Source organism: Phaseolus vulgaris, chromosome 6, assembly GCF_051622355.1.
Source record: "Phaseolus vulgaris cultivar YP4 chromosome 6, ASM5162235v1, whole genome shotgun sequence".
Lineage (NCBI taxonomy): Eukaryota > Viridiplantae > Streptophyta > Magnoliopsida > Fabales > Fabaceae > Phaseolus > Phaseolus vulgaris.
Window position 1 is genome coordinate 33911396 of NC_143503.1, and position 16180 is coordinate 33927575.

Genomic DNA, 16180 nt, shown 5'->3' on the forward strand with positions numbered 1-16180 from the left:
TTGAACCAGGTCAAGACACATATATACGTAGGATATTAGGGCAGATATTATTATAGTATGATTCTTTTTCCTTTGTAATAAATTCTCTTCTTTCTTTTTAATGAACTGCTTTTTTTTCCTATGGATATTATTGCCTTTATGGTTATGATCTTCCTTCTAAATTAATTAAAGGTTATTTAATAATAATATATAATTAAATTTATATTGTTCTAAGGAATTTTTTTTACAACTACTAGTATCCTAACATTATATTCAAACAGTGATATTTTTACTGGGATTGTTAGTAGTTACTTATAAAAAATGTTCAGATTTATTTATATTTGGAGACAGCAACATTCCCTTACCCCCTTCGATCTAACAAAACATATTTTTTGTCAACGTCTCCAAATCTAACCCCACGCCCACCCAAAACAGAGAGCAAAAACCCTTAAAAGGCCCATACCCTTATTTTTATACTTAGGTTTCTTCCTGTACCATAGCTTCTTCTGGTACGATCATATTTCTTAAAATACTTAAAAATGCATTTTATTTTATTATTGATGTTTTCTATTTCAAAATATATAGATAATGCATAAGAACTTTATTAGACTATAGAATTTGAAAGGTATTTCCGAATCTGGAAATATCTTCTGAATTCTATAATCTAAAATATGTTTCTTTAGAAAATAAATTTTGGATTATAGAATCCAAAAAGATATTTCTAGATTCAGAAAAATTCTACTATCTAAAAATTATAAATTAAAAAAATATTCAAAAATACCTTTTGAATTCTATAATTCAGAATATACAAATAGAAAAAAAAAATACATTGTAAAATTTAGAAAATATTTCTATATCTAAAAATAGCTTTCAAATGATAATTTATTTTTTAAAGGACAAAATGGTATTTTTGGTCTATATTGTGGATTATCAGGAGAGAAACAGTCCTAAACCTAATGCCTCTCTTAAAATTGAACCCCAAAAATATGACCCATTTACTCTTGTAAATGAATTATGTCAGGTGTTTCTATTTGCACCACCAAAATGTTTCTTATATATATTAAAGAAAATAAACGGGGGCAGTGCTGCTATAACAACAACACCATGGCTGTTATTTTCTTGTGTTGCATTTGGAATTTGTTAAGGTAAATTTCCATTTCTACATTTTTAACTAAAAAATCTACAAAATCAATTTCGCTATATATTAAAACAACATTACACATATATTAAAATTTTGATTTTGAAAAAAAATTATTTACAGACTAAGTTATTTATAGACTAATTTTAATTTACAAAAAAAAATATCTTTTTTTTTTCTAAAAGTGCTTACAAAAAAATATTTTAACAAAAAACCCAAGTGTTACTATTTTTCTCCATGATCACTTACTCACGTAATGTATTGCTTCTTTTGTTTTTTCTAAATAAAAATAAATAAATGTTTTTTAATCCTATAACTTATTTTTTATATGACAAAAACAACAGTAGTATTTATTTATCATCTTATTGTGTGTTTGGTTCTGCAGTGAGAACCAAAAATTACATAACAAAAATGTCTGGGTACATAATACACAATACATAATGTACATGAGAAGGAGCAAGTTCCTAGAATGTTACATACAATTCTATATATAATGTAATTGGAAAGAAATAATGGAGAAGCATGAAGAATCTTGAAAAATACACACGTGAAAGAGTCGCAGAGCCCCAACTCAAGAAATCAAATTTGCTTGTTTTTCTTCATCTTTAAGACAAGACCATTGTTCTCCTTTATATTCTACTGGATTTAGAGCGAGATGAACCACGACTACTTCCATTTGAATCATGTCTCTTCAACAAGGCTTCCAGATTTTGGAAGCATTTCAATGGCCTAACCTGCATGTTACGAACAGTGTCAATGTTACAAATCCTCCACATGTTCTGTAATCACTCAAAGCTGTTCAAATAAGTGTGAGTTGCCAATTGCTTATATTGGCATACAACCAACAGTAAACTTAGTTGATAAATTATGGATGGTACCCTCCATTAAAATACCAAAATCACTCAACTATATGATGACAAATAATGACCTCAACTAGTCCATTGTACACAGTTTTGAACAAGCAGATGCAAGCGTAAATATCTTATGCAGGGGAGAGGGGAATGTTATGTAAGAGAGAGGATAACCTTCCAACGTCTTTTTTGACCAATTGTGTTGTAGATGAACTCCAGCCTTGTTATAATCTGCCTAAATGTTGGCCTCTGGGCTGGATTCTCATTCCAGCACTCCTCAATCAGTCTATAAGCATATATCATTATTCATTAGACATCAGCAGAATTAAACAGTGTAATGAATCATTATCAAATGAGAGAGAATTGGCAAATATTATGTTCAATCAGAAGTACTGTTTATAGGTTCATGCTCACACAAGAGGAGGGACAAAACATAACACAAAACAAGCAAAATAGTAATATGAGTGATGCATGCAATAGCATAGTGACCACATTCGGTGAAAAGAGTAGATTACACGGTTTTTAGCCCCATAAAAAAAGGTAGAAGGAAACCAAGAAAGATACTGAATGAAATTATTAAAAAACATGTAATCCTTGCTACTTTATCCCACAAGTTGTAACCAGATAAAGTTGTTGTTGTCATTTTCTTACTTAGAAGTCACATTTGAGCTTATAACTTGCTATTATTCCATTTTTATCCTCAGTATTTAATGAAACTCTTTATTTACTGCTTACTTAATAAAAATTCTATTTTAATATTACACTATTATTTTGATATTTCAATAAAACGTTTTAGATTTCAAATAAAATTATAAGAATTTTAAATTAACTAAAAATTTAAAACTATAATTACCTAAAAATAAAATGTTGCTTTAAAAACTAGAATTTACATAAAAAATACATTTACCCATGTTCTTTTTTATGTGATTTTAAAATGATAAATAGTTCAATAGCTAACTTTAGTCAAATGTTTTTGCTTCAATGATCTAGCTAACAGATAAATTCCAACTTTCAGAAAGAGATTTACTTCTGAACCGTCAATTAACTTTTCAATTATTTTTTACCAAACATTGGCATAATAATGTATAGCTAGCTAGAAAGCTTATTAACAAAAAGATTGTATGATGCATGTTAAGATCAGGAAATAGGTTAACATCCTTTAGATTTTCTCAGGAAAATGAAATCACTGGACATTGAAAAAATAATCCAAGAAACATAGATGACTTACTCTCTAATTCCACAGGAGTAACGCTTGGCTGGAGCTCGAAAAGGTGGACGCTCTTTGGCAGCATACACCTTAGGAACTTCATCTTTTTGCTTTGCAGAAAAAGGAGGGCAGCCTTCAATCATCTAAAACATAACACATAAGAAGCATCAATAGTGACTCCAGCTTAACATTCACACAAAGCTACAATAATTCCATCAAACCAATAAATATTAGTAGAAACTCGATAGCAGAAAAACATGCTAATCATATTGTTGGAGAGATTGGGTTTTGAAGGGAAAGAGAAGTAAATAACCAAGTTAAAAGGTTATTAAAATTCTACATAGTTGATTTTCAAGGAAAAACAATGTAGGCCAATTCAACTGGTAGTCAGGAAAGGTCTCATACAGTATATGGATACAACAAAATAGATGGACCAAAGCAACAATAACAATTGCCATAAATATTTTATAATGTGTAGCTTTTATTAGCGTAGATGAAGGAACAAAAATAGTTACCTCTTGTAGAATTAGTGCAAATGAAAATACATCCACTTTGGTGTCATATTCTTCTTGTTTGAAAACTTCTGGAGCCACATACCGGCCTATGAGCAAAAGTAAATAAAAAATTCAGAGTTTCAGAAAATGAACAGGACATGGAAATGTCACAATAATGAAAGTATTTTCAAGTGCCCCATGAATAAGAGAATACAGCATTTCAGATATTTCAAGTGTGCATTAATGACAGTTCTGAAGAAAAGCAGCACCCACAGGAAGTTTCTTGGCAAGTTAGAGGCCTGTCATCTTTAACTGCCAGCAACTTGCTAACTCCAAAGTCTGCAACTTTTAGGTGCCCAGAATCATCCCGCAATATATTACTGTTAGCTTACTCATAAGCAACATTGATAAAAAAAAGTGTAGATTGTATCAGACAATTAAACCAGACACACACGGACTTCACATAAAAGAATATACAGTTGGGGAAAAAAAACTTACGAAGGTTCAAGATCACGGTGAATAATAGGTGATGGCTTATTTTCATGCAAATAGCCCACTCCCCTGCATAATTTCAAATAAAAAGTGGTATTGAGTACACTTAATAGACCAAAAGACAGAAAAAAAGGAGCAGATCATTATCAGAACCCAACAAATGTCTCAGCTAAATATAATTTACATTAAATGGATTTTCTTGTGTTTAACATCCACGGACTTTTCTCCAGCAAGAATGAATCCATGAGAAATGTTAGTCATAAAACTCCTAAAACAAAATTCCATGAATGACATGTAACCAGTGAAAGTTTATATAGCAAAACTGCTCAGTTGAGAGAATTATGTATCAATGACGGAGGTATCTTTCAAAAATAAATTGAATACCTTTTCATCAAATTAATAACTTTTTCTTTGTGGGTCATATAGAAAGGACTGAGAATTTGTGAGCCAAAACCATTTAGCCACTTAGATCCTATTCGATTTTTCTCTCTATCTATATTGATGCAGTTATGTTACTGAACAAAAGATCAGATCATTACATAACCCAATTAAGCATAGACTTCAATGGTAATCCATATATTCATTTATTTACTTCTTATATGACAAAAATCATACACCCTTAGTTGATTTTATCTTGAGTTTGTTACTTTCTAAATTCTCAGACAAATTCTTCTCCATTTCCCTTATATTGAAAATGCTAGCTACTAGGGCAAGGAATCTATTAAAAGGTGGACTTTCTAACTCAATCTTATCATATTTATCATCTAATATGTGCCATAAAGGGTTCAAAGTTTTCCGCAATTTCCAAACACGATCTTCCTCTTTTATGAAGGCTTGAGATCAACTATGTAAAGTGTGGCAAAAAATGAACGACATAGTGCTCTAGAAATTTAAAACGGGTGATTAACCGAAAAATAGTAGCTAAAAACAACCAATCCACTATAATACATACTAAAAATTACATACGTTTCTAACATAATTTAAAATTAAATATTTCACCAAAGTCAGTTTTCATGCAAACATATACAACAAGGAAAACAGGGGATAACTAGATCTGTACGTATAAAATATTGATGAAAATTTTATAATGAAAAATATCCTATAGTTTCTGCTGATCTTCTACATAACTAATAAAACTCACAAGCACCAATCAAAATAAAATCACAATTTTAAAATAACCCCTTGGTAGAGCGAGGGAAAGAAAGCTGATTGTGAGACTAGATGCTACAAACAGTAGAACCCAGATAAAATCAATGCATGAGTGTCGTCAAATACCTAGCAATATCAAGTGCATATCTCACAGCTGTTGATGGTTTCAAAGCTCCCTTTCTTTTCAAGAAATCGCAAAGATCTCCCTGCACGACATGGTGAAATGAGATCAAGAAAGCAACATTTTGTCACATTACTGTTAAACTTCAACAAACTTTCCAAGAAATCATGTTCCATAGAGTTGTGGGACAAAAAACCTTGGGAAGATATTCTGTCACAATCATCATTGGACTGCTCTGAGTCACAGCACCCAGAAATTGGATGACATTTGGATGCCGGATCTTCTGGAACAGAGCAAGCTCATCTCTGAAAGCCTTCCTGAGCAAGACCAAGTAAATTAATTATCATGAAATTATGCAACAAAATGTAACAATTTGTGCACAAGGTTTGTGAGAGCAACTCACACTTTCTCCTCGTCACTAAGTACCTCCTCCCCAAGCTTTTTTACTGCAACCTCTGTTCCACGCCACAATGCACTACAGAAAGTCCCCTGCAAATTCAGGAAAGATTAGCAGAAACAAAAGTCATTTAGAAGCAATGAAATTGAATATTATTCACGCAATTAAGTAATTATGTACACACAAACACGAAAAATTTAAGTGAATCTGCGAGCTGGGTCTACATATTCAATAGTAGTCAAATTCCTTGAGAAAAAGGAATTGGCTGGTTTCAATACTATACAATCATAGCTATTTAATAGAACTTGCAAAATCATCAACTAATGTTGTAAATCTAATGAAGGATAATAAGGTGGCACAGGAATTTAATTACTTCTATAAAATTTCCTTCATTTTTTAAAATACTCTGTTTGAATATTTCAAACTCTTTGGTTTGATTAAGTATTTTAGTTTCCATCATATTCAAATTTCATATTGTGCTATTTAAAATTCCTTCTTTTAGAATTTATTTGAAACTCCCTCTTTTTGGGATTTACTTGAAGAAGAACTCCTTATAAAAATTCCCATTATCTTAAAAATCTTTGGATTTGATATCCAAACAGGTCACTTTGATGTATGATATTTTAAATTCACTTAAAAATTGAAGTGTCTCAAATTCTACATCCAAACACACCAATGTCATTATAGAATTTATTATGAATTAATGACCTAATTGACAGTAAATAATAATAATAAAAAAGCTTTTACCTTCGTTATCTCCACACTGCTGGTAAAATCGAGCTCTTTAGGATTGATTTCATACTCTGGGACTTCACGTGCATGATTAACATGCATAGGGGCCATCTGAAACAGTATAATCACAACATGTATTCACATCACAGCCAGAAGCAGAATATAAAAGCTAAATCTGATATGTAAAAACAAATAAATACAACAGCTTCATAATTTACAATCCTAAATACACACATACCAGTGGCTTTGCTCCATGCTTCTCCAATAGTTTGATCACATCATTTTTTTTATAAAAAATAGCATCTGCAAGTGGCTGTTTAAGAGATGCAAAACTAATTATCAGACCCATGATTACATATCTAAGAGAGTATTTTATTTTCAAAAGGAAGCCCATATAAAAGACCCAGGAACAGTAATTACAGAATACAGAGAAGAGTATTAAAGATAATTAGTTAACTATTATAGATAGGCTGGTACTCTTTTCATTATATTTTTACGATACAATCCCTTTTTTATCCTTTTATGATACAATTGTATCTTTTCTTTTATCATTTTGGTAAACTCTATACATATGAGCACCCCTTCTTACTTTAACCAAATAATGAGATAATTCTGTCTGTATTCTTTAATAGAGAGGAAAGAAGGAACATAAGAACAGATTACTAAAAAAGGTTAGAAGAAAAACACAATACAGTTGAATCTATTTATCACTTCATTTGGAGTTAAATTAAGGATAAGCACAATCACGAGTAATAGCTCAACACTTCAAGCAGAATGTAACTAGAAACCTAATATAGTCTGCAGCACAAGACCGATCCTATTTTCAAAGTATCGAATTGCTTTTATCTTCTTGAGATTTACTCCCATCATACTAATTTTTCAAGCAGGCAAGTGATAAGTCAACGTGCAGCAGAAGTATCTTCTTTCAAAAACACTGCCAAACAGATGCATGCTAGTGCGCACCATCTGCTCCACTTTAAGTTTGGTATCAAATTGACATTTAATCATCACCAAGCTAATTTTTTGAATTGTGAATCATAATTTTCTTTGCATCACAAGATTCAAAGCCAATGAAAAATAACTTCAAATGCATCATATAAATTATTTATAGTGTTCAGTCTAATAATTTTAAACTAAAAATAGATAAAACAACTTAACCATAAGTCTCATAAAACAAAATTATTAGTATATCAGAGTTTGTGATACCTTCACTTTGTAAGAATGGAAACTAAGCGTTGAAATAGTCAAATAGAGTGCATGCATTGACTAAGATTGATAAATAAAATAGCAAAATAATCAAATGGATAAGTTCAAAAATATTTCTTCAATTCTTTTTCAATTAACAAACTGGTTGAACTCTGTTATTAACATGAAAAAATGGCATTGATTCATTCGTGAATTATGAGATTAAAAATCATTTGTGATTCATCTTATGAAACGAGTCAACATGTAGTCAAATTGTTGCGAGTAGGATTTAAATCTTGAAGCCTGAATAGTAAGATTCTAGTAACCTTCAGAATAAATGGTGATCACAACCGAATGTAAGATCAAGGCATCAATCTCATCTTGGTAAGAGAAGAACGTATCTTAAACTTGCTCCAAGAAATTCACGCCTAAACAATTAATCAAGCGCCCGGGCAAATTGCAACAACAATCATGTTAACAAAAACTGCCTCTAACTTATTCTACAATCCACTACATGCAATCCGTTTTTTTAGGCATACAGAACGAATCCACCCTAAACGATATATCATTTGACTAGTCAAACAACACTAAATCCAGATACAACAACCCTGATCGCTTAAGCCAAACCTTAGGCATCTTCTGTACGAAATCTATGGCAAATCCTATTGTCCTTGTCAGACTAAAAGCCAAACCATGCCATTGTCAAACATCAAAGCACAATCACTTTTGACACTAAACCAAATCAAGAATTAAAAAGAAAAAAGTAAAGTTACCGTGCTCCCCCACCGATCTTCAGCGTCAACTTCAGCTCCTTTTTGGAGCAACAAATCAGCGACAACAGTGTAGCCCTCACACGATGCGACATGAAGAGCAGTGCGATTATCAATATCCTTGTAATTCACATTCACACCAGACTCCAACACCTCGCGAATACCATCCACATCACCTTCAAACGCCGAATACATCAACCTCACACCCTGATCAACAGCGTCTCCATCGTTTTGAGGCTCTGCTCCTTCGTTATGGCGTTCTGGGGCAAGGGATGACTGCTTCCCCAGCGTAAACCTCGCAGGGTTTTTCGATTCCATGGCGAAAACAAAGCAACCCAGAAAGTTCAGATCGAGAAAGATGTGATCTTGAAGTTTCGGGGTGGAAAATTCAAAGGGACGAAAACTGGGTGAAGCTCTTTTCGCTTTGCTTTTTGAAAATTTTACCCGTCCGACCGAGCCTCTTGCGATCGATGATGATTTACTTTTGTCAGCGCAGTCCTACGTGGAATGTTTGAATTCGGCCTTCCGAGTATGCAGTGGATTCTACGCGTTGTGCTAAGCGCGTCACGCGTATTCTGAAATGCCAGCGTATCGTCCAACACGGCACAGAAGAGTGAGTGAGAGATATCTGACTAACGTGTGCCTCTGGCGGCGGAACCAATTGACGACTTTAGATATTTCAGAAAATCTTGACCGTTACTTTTGTGCTACACGCATAGTCTATGATACATGTTTCTTTTTTTCTTTTCACCCGCAGGGTCGTTGAAATTTGGGTACTCCTTTTTAAAAGTTAGATTACCAAAAAATACAAAAATAGAAAAATAAGGAAATTGATTGCATATCTATTTTCTCTATACTGCTGATTATTTTCGATCGTTAGCAACCTCTGAGCATTAAAAGAATAAACCATCAATCATCAATATTAATAATATATTACAGCAAAACAAGACATTGTAGATGATGACATGAAAATTATAAAAAATTATGATGAGAATTTTGTTATTTCATATATTTTCAATTAAAATAATAAAAGTTAATCAATATAGTTTTATATTAATTATAAAATATCATTTTTAATAATATAATAAAAAAATTATGATATAAAAACTATTTTTAAAAATAAAAAATAATTAATTATTATAGTAACTAAATTAAAAATCTTAAAAAATAAACTTTTTTTTATTTATTTTTAAATTAGTTTATATTATTGTTAAATAGTTTTTAAATTAATATTTAATTAATTATCAAAATTTTAATTACTAATTATTTAGTAAAAAAAACACTAATAATTTTTATTATCAATTATTTTTATTTTGATAAAAATAAGTTCTTAATAAGTGAACAAAATATTACTAAAATATGAATTTTTATAAAAGATATGAAAAGAAATCGTGAAAATAAATATGTAATAATTATTCCATGAAAAATAGCCTAACTGTGACCAAATAATAAATATTTATACCAAATAATAAATGACCCTGAATTTAAGACCTGAACTGTCTGAACCCACTTATAACAAATTGAAAAAACTGAATTATTTTTAGAGAGTCAATTAGACATTAAAGCATATTTTAATAAGTACATTATAAATATTATAAATACAATCGGAAACAAGACACATAACATCGAAATTAAAAAGATAACATGTAAAAAAAATATGATTTGATTAATTAATTTATTTTTTAATTTGAGTTACTTTTTTCTATAAGTTTTTTCTTTTCTATTCTTAATAATTTTAAAATTAAAATATGATGAAATTCACATTAAAGTAAGGATTACTTGATGATAGATAGAAAAGAATGATAATTTTATCAAATAATATAGTTACTTGAAATAGAGTCGAAAAAATAATTGAAAATAAATGTTCATTTATTTAATATGTAAGATTTGATGTGAAATTGAATGAGAATAAGTGTATGTTTTTTATGCTTAAAATAATAAATTAAAAAAATTAAAAATTATTTTATATATAAAAAATTGTCTCACAAAATTAAAAATTTATTTTTAAATGATTCATATAAAATAACAAAATACTTTATTGTATTAATAAAATGAGATATATTAAATAAAGGTAGAATTATAAAAAGTTTATATAAAACAAAACGATTAAAAATTATTAATAAGGCATTATAAATATGTTGCATGTGACAGCATTTGAATCGCAGTCGAAAGAGAAAAGTTCTTATCATAGAGCATATTCCTTGCAGCAAAAATCCTGAAGATAGAATGGCGAAAGCTTCAGTTCATCAATTGGCACTCTTTATGTTCCTGTTTCTGGTTGCCTCTGGTATTTCCCCACTTCTTTTCTGCCAATCAATATATATAAATACTTGGAACATATGAATTTGTTATTATTATTTTACTTTCAGGTTTTATGCAGCAAGCTTTTGCTGTAAATGGAGGTCAATGCAAAGCGAACAAAGATTGTGGTAGATATTGTCAGCATCGCCCAAGTTGCCCTACGCTGTGTCTTAATGGATATTGCCTTTGCAATTGCGATTCTACAAAAATGGATCAAAAACACAACAAACCCTTCTAGTCAATGTCTTGCTTCTTTTCCGATATAACGGAAATTATGAATAATATTTTATAAATTAATAACTTTTTATGTTCAACTTCCTCATGCTCTCATGTTTCAATTATACATGTTTGTTTGTCAAAAAAATAAAAAATTAACGCATATTCAAACACCAAGTGCGTATATAATAATTACTTTATCGCATTAAAAACGTTTTAAAACATTTATTATTGAACCACCAAAAGTTAATAAAGTAATACTAAATTTGTAAATTATATTATTAAGTTATAGTAGTTACGACACTTTTAAAAGTTTAGTCAATTTGTTTTTATGTTGGATGTCCCAAGTTTAAACTAAAAAGTCATATTAGATTTTTATTTTTATTTATAATCATAAAACTCATTTAATATTAATAATAAATAATTTAATATTTTATGTTAAATTGACTCAAACAACATTAAATTAATAATGATGTGACGGGTAAATTGATTATGAATATATGTATCTATGTATAATTTAGGATGTATTTCACTCTTTTGTTTTCTCCCTTCATTCTCCTCCATGAGAGTTTCATTCTCATGCTCAATCCAATTTTTGAAAATTATGAACCCTTTTCTCTCTCCTCTTCCTCCCAACTCTAACCCTCTCATCATTGACCTCAATAGCACGGACAAAAACATCTTTATCGCGCCTCCTCAAGATCCGTTGCAATCTATACATAATTATAAATAAACTAAATGAAGTAAACATAAATAAATTAATGAAACGAAGTTAGAAAGAACCCCACTAAATAAATTTAAGAAAGATAATTGAAAAATAAATAAAGAAATATAAGATTCATAATTATCCCAAAGTCCTCCAAACCCTCTGACACATGTATGATCATCTGTTCGTGTACGTAGTACAAAAATAATCGTAGTTCAAATACAACAAGAAAATTAAGAGTAAGCTAATGAAAAGAAATTTCATAAAATATCCAATTCATAAAAAAAAAAACAATCAAACTAATCATTTATAAACATTTATTTAAATGTTATCATATAAAATTTCATTACCAAATTCATCATTCATATATAATATGTATCATTCAATCACATAACATTTAAGAATTCATACCATTCAAGAACTTTTCTGACATAAAAAAATAATATTTAACTTTCAAACTATCAAAATATAATATTTATACATATTCACACAACATAAAATCAAACAATTTTATCAACTAACATCTCCGCAACAGAAATTGAAACTTGGAACCATCGTCCCCTTCACATTCAGATCTTTTAGCTTAAGGTACTATTGAAAGTTAAACTTAGTTTTCCTTACCTAAAAATCCATTAATGGAAATTCTACCTCAGGGGAATCACTTCAAAATTTCGGAACCTATAGCAAGTTATCCAAATATTACCAAATTTTACTATATGGTAAAAATAAGTTAAGAGGAACACTTTTCTCGACTATTCCCGTCAAGATTAATGATTAAATCATAGAGAAAAATAGATAATAAGATATATTTAGAATAAAAAATAAACTTAATCTATTTATAAATCTGATAAGGTAGAAATGTATTTTAACTCCTAAATTATAGCATAGTGTGATTAGATTTTGAAATAGATGAGTTATTAAAGAGAAAATAAAGAGAGAAGAGAGAGAAATAGAGAGAGAAAGTGTAAGTTGAGAAGAATGAAAGAAAATGAAAGTGTGGGGGTGGGACACTCTTTCCAGTCTTACCATTAAAGGATAATTATTAATATCAAGTAATTTTTAGTGTAAACTAAAATCAAAACAAAGTTACAATTTTTAGAGACCAATATAATTAGTTGTAATGGTAATTAAATTAGATACAATTTTAGAAATTAAAAAAAAAATGATTTCTAAATTAGTTTCTATTATTGTGAAATAGTTTATAAATTGATATTTAATTAGCTACTCAGGTTTTAACTACCAATTATTTAGATTCTAAATTTGGTAACAAAAATCTTAGTTGTTAATTAGATATCAATTTAACAATAATATAAACTAATTTAGAAATCAAAAATTTATTTAGTTCCTAAAATGGTCTCTAATTTAGTCACTATAGCAACTAATTATTTTTTATCTCTAAAATTGGTTTCTATTTCATGATTTTCTTGTAGTGAAGTGATGAACCATAAACTAAATTATTAAAACAAGCTAATTTAGTTTCTAAGTTATAGGCTGAAAAGATGAATAAGAAAAAATTATTAAGCAAAGATAATGAATTAGTTCAAATCTCCGAGAGGTCAAAACTTCTAAAACTAAAAGTCCAATAAGATAACATCCAAAACAGGTAAATACATAATGATGGTAATGATGTGCATCAATATCATAGAATTTTATTATTGCTATGCAAAGGAGAATTAATCTGATTAGATTATTGGAATTCAATTGTTCATCTTTATTATATTTACATAATAAAAACAAATTTTAAAGATAAAAAAATAGTTACTATATTGACTAAATTAAATATTATTATAATAACTAAATAAATTATTGATATATAAATTAAATTTTATTATTAATAAATAATTTATAAATTAGTATCTAATTAGTTATAAAAGTTTATCTAGATTTTAAATTAATATACTAAATATATTATAATTCATACATTTGAACAATTGTTTAATTGTGATTGAACAATAGCAAAGATATTTTATGCATATATTATTTTTTTAATTTTATCATAATTGTTAATATGAGCCAACATATATAGTTATTATCAATAATATTTTTTTAAAAAAAATTGACTAACAGTTTCAAAAAGTTTAATTGACATTCAACATATGAAGAGATAAAATTAAATATAAATTGATGAGAATTGATTGTGAACAGTTCTATTTAATGAATTATGAAGTTATTTAAGGAGCAGAGTCTAAGGTTTGAAAGGAAGGAAAGATGATGGCTAAGAGAAACATTTGTGAGAGTGCTTTGAAAGTGGCACTTGTGTGTGTCATTGCTTTAGGTTCTGCCCTTGCTGCAGAAAACTCCGTCTCCGAAGGGTTGCGGCCTCCTAACAACCGTGGTGTATTTTTCGGATCTTTTTCTTCCGGACCCCATCGTGGCCCTCCACATTACGAGCTTTCGCCACCACCACCTCCTCATCATGGTTTCAGTTCATCTGTCATCAAAACTTTGTCTTCAGGACCTTATCATGGTCCTCCTCGTTATGAGACTTCTCCACCGCCACCTCGCCGTTTGATGGGTTCATCTTATGGATCTTTGTCTTCAGGACCTTATCACGGTCCTCCACGCTATGAGACTTCTCCACCGCCACCTCGCCGTTTGAGTTCATCTGATGGATCTTTCTATTGAGGACCTTATCACGGTCCTCCACCCGCTGCATGAGCTCTTATATTTCTTATCTTTAAACTTATTGTGGTGCTGGGCTCCAAAACTATGCAATAAAAATACCCATTAAACCAAATTCATTATTTTTATTGTTATTTACTGTCAATTATTTGTTAAACTTTCTTACAAGATTGAAATCAAACACATATTCTCATTAGATAATATCCATGGCATTATATTAATTCACGTAAAGGTTTCTTTAGGACAGTAATACTTTTATAAAATTGTATAAAATTAATGGAATATTTCTCTGAATATTTAATAGAATAAAGCAAGTTATATATTCCATTAACGTTATTACAATTTATAGTATTTTTTTCCTATCGATACACAGACACTAATTCAATCATATTTGATCATTTTCAATCATATTTAAAGAAATAATTTTTCCATTCTTAATATTACATATGTTTGAATTGAATTGACAAATAATTAAGTAGTTCATCATAAATTATAAAAATTTATTCAATTTCTACTGTCGTCACGACTTTGACACGATATGGATATATTGTATGTATAATTTTTAAATTATAAAATATGAAGATACTTTAAGATAAAATTATTTTCATTGTAAATCTAACTTAAGTGATTCTTAATAATTTATAAGGTAAAGATTATTTTCATTTAAAAAATCAATTTATAAGATAAAAATTATTTTCACTTATAAAAAATAATTTATAAAATAAAGATTATTCTCACTTATAAAAATAAAGATTATTCTCATTTGTATACTAAAATCTAAATTATTATCATAAAATCAATACTGATATATTATAAATTAGATTGTAGTTATCTTTTGTTATAAACTGTACTTATGTTAAAATGAGATTCCAACAACATTTTTATCCATCATAAAAAATATAATGAGTTTTAAGAGACAAATGAATCAAAATTCTATTTCAAATACGGCAAAAAGAAATTAATAGATTAAATTAAATTGTAAAACGAAACATAGATTTTTAAATTATCCATCATGAAATATCATGAATTTTAAGAAACAAATGAATCAAAATTTTATTTCAAATACGTCAAAAAGAAATTAATAGATTAAAATAAATTGTAAAACGAAGCATATATTTTAAATTGGTTATATTTATAAAATTATATAATGATTGATACTTTAGTATATGTTAGAAAATCAAATTACAAAAATTGAATAACTTCAAACACAAAATACTACTACAAAATGGAAATAAGAAAAGAAAATAAGTGCATGAAATCACACATTTCAACTAAAACTAATTTATTTCACCTTCTTTTTCGCTTTCGAAAAGAAATCATTAACCACAAGTTCAATACTATAGTAAGTATACTTATTTTGATAAAACCTATTAAAAAACCAAAATCATAATGAGTCACAACCAACATTACTGAATTTAAATTGAATATCATGAATGTGTTAGTAATCACCATTTTAAAAAAGTAAAAAAAGAACAAAAAAATATATGCATTTGATTTCAATAACTGTATATTTATATGTTTTAAGTTTTAGATATTAAATTTTTCATCTTCAATGAAACAAACGTATTCATCCACAAATTTAAGAGTTAAAAATATAATTATGTACTTTTTTTATCTTCAGTGAAACAAATGTAACAACATAAAACTGAAGACATTCGCTAACATTGATCTGACACTTAAATATATGTTTTTAATTTGTTAGAGTGGTTTTAATTTGTTAGTGTTGTTAATATTTGGAAAGATAATTTAATTTGAATAGGACAAGATGTTCGAGTTCAAAGGACGGAAGAAGCGAAAAAAAGGTTTAAATTAATATTAAT

At 28.7% G+C, this 16180-nt stretch overlaps 2 protein-coding genes across 4 annotated transcripts; one reads left to right on the top strand and one right to left on the bottom strand.

Moving 5' to 3' along the window:
- Nucleotides 1-1437: 1437 nt before the first annotated feature.
- Nucleotides 1438-9230, bottom strand: LOC137832435 (Integrin-linked protein kinase family). 3 transcript variants are annotated; one of them, XR_016521336.1, is made up of 12 exons: nucleotides 8519-9112; nucleotides 6799-6873; nucleotides 6576-6671; nucleotides 5835-5920; nucleotides 5628-5748; nucleotides 5437-5516; nucleotides 4168-4230; nucleotides 3884-4049; nucleotides 3691-3776; nucleotides 3197-3318; nucleotides 2143-2254; nucleotides 1438-1851 (listed from the first exon to the last, which is right to left on the bottom strand). XR_016521336.1 is itself a non-coding variant. In XM_068640599.1 (12 exons), the coding sequence occupies exons 1-12, from the start codon at nucleotides 8831-8833 to the stop codon at nucleotides 1747-1749; spliced, it is 1368 nt and encodes a 455-aa protein (XP_068496700.1). In that variant the 5' UTR covers nucleotides 8834-9230; the 3' UTR covers nucleotides 1438-1746. The 3 variants fall into 3 exon arrangements, 1 of the variants encoding a protein (XP_068496700.1); XM_068640599.1 differs by having other exon boundaries at nucleotides 3943-4049; nucleotides 8519-9230; XR_016521337.1 differs by lacking the exon at nucleotides 3884-4049.
- Nucleotides 9231-10682: 1452 nt separating this feature from the next.
- LOC150027380 (uncharacterized) lies at nucleotides 10683-11117 on the top strand. Its single transcript, XM_090303062.1, has 2 exons — nucleotides 10683-10802; nucleotides 10885-11117. Exons 1-2 carry the CDS (start codon nucleotides 10742-10744, stop codon nucleotides 11052-11054), a joined length of 231 nt encoding a protein of 76 aa, XP_090159188.1. The 5' UTR covers nucleotides 10683-10741; the 3' UTR covers nucleotides 11055-11117.
- The last annotated feature ends 5063 nt before the right edge of the window (nucleotides 11118-16180 follow it).

What these genes read in the sequence shown, in the direction of transcription:
- LOC137832435 (XM_068640599.1), bottom strand. Translation starts at nt 8,833, where the DNA reads ATGGAATCGAAAAACCCTGCGAGGTTTACGCTGGGGAAGCAGTCATCC. An exon ending in CTTAGTGACGAGGAGAAAGT is followed by an intron (nt 5,749 to 5,834) that starts GTGAGTTGCTCT and finishes GGTCTTGCTCAG; the next exon opens with GAAGGCTTTCAGAGATGAGC. An exon ending in AACTTGCCAAGAAACTTCCT is followed by an intron (nt 3,777 to 3,942) that starts GTGGGTGCTGCT and finishes TTTTGCTCATAG; the next exon opens with GCCGGTATGTGGCTCCAGAA.
- LOC150027380 (XM_090303062.1), top strand. Translation starts at nt 10,742, where the DNA reads ATGGCGAAAGCTTCAGTTCATCAATTGGCACTCTTTATGTTCCTGTTT. An exon ending in CCTGTTTCTGGTTGCCTCTG is followed by an intron (nt 10,803 to 10,884) that starts GTATTTCCCCAC and finishes TTTTACTTTCAG; the next exon opens with GTTTTATGCAGCAAGCTTTT.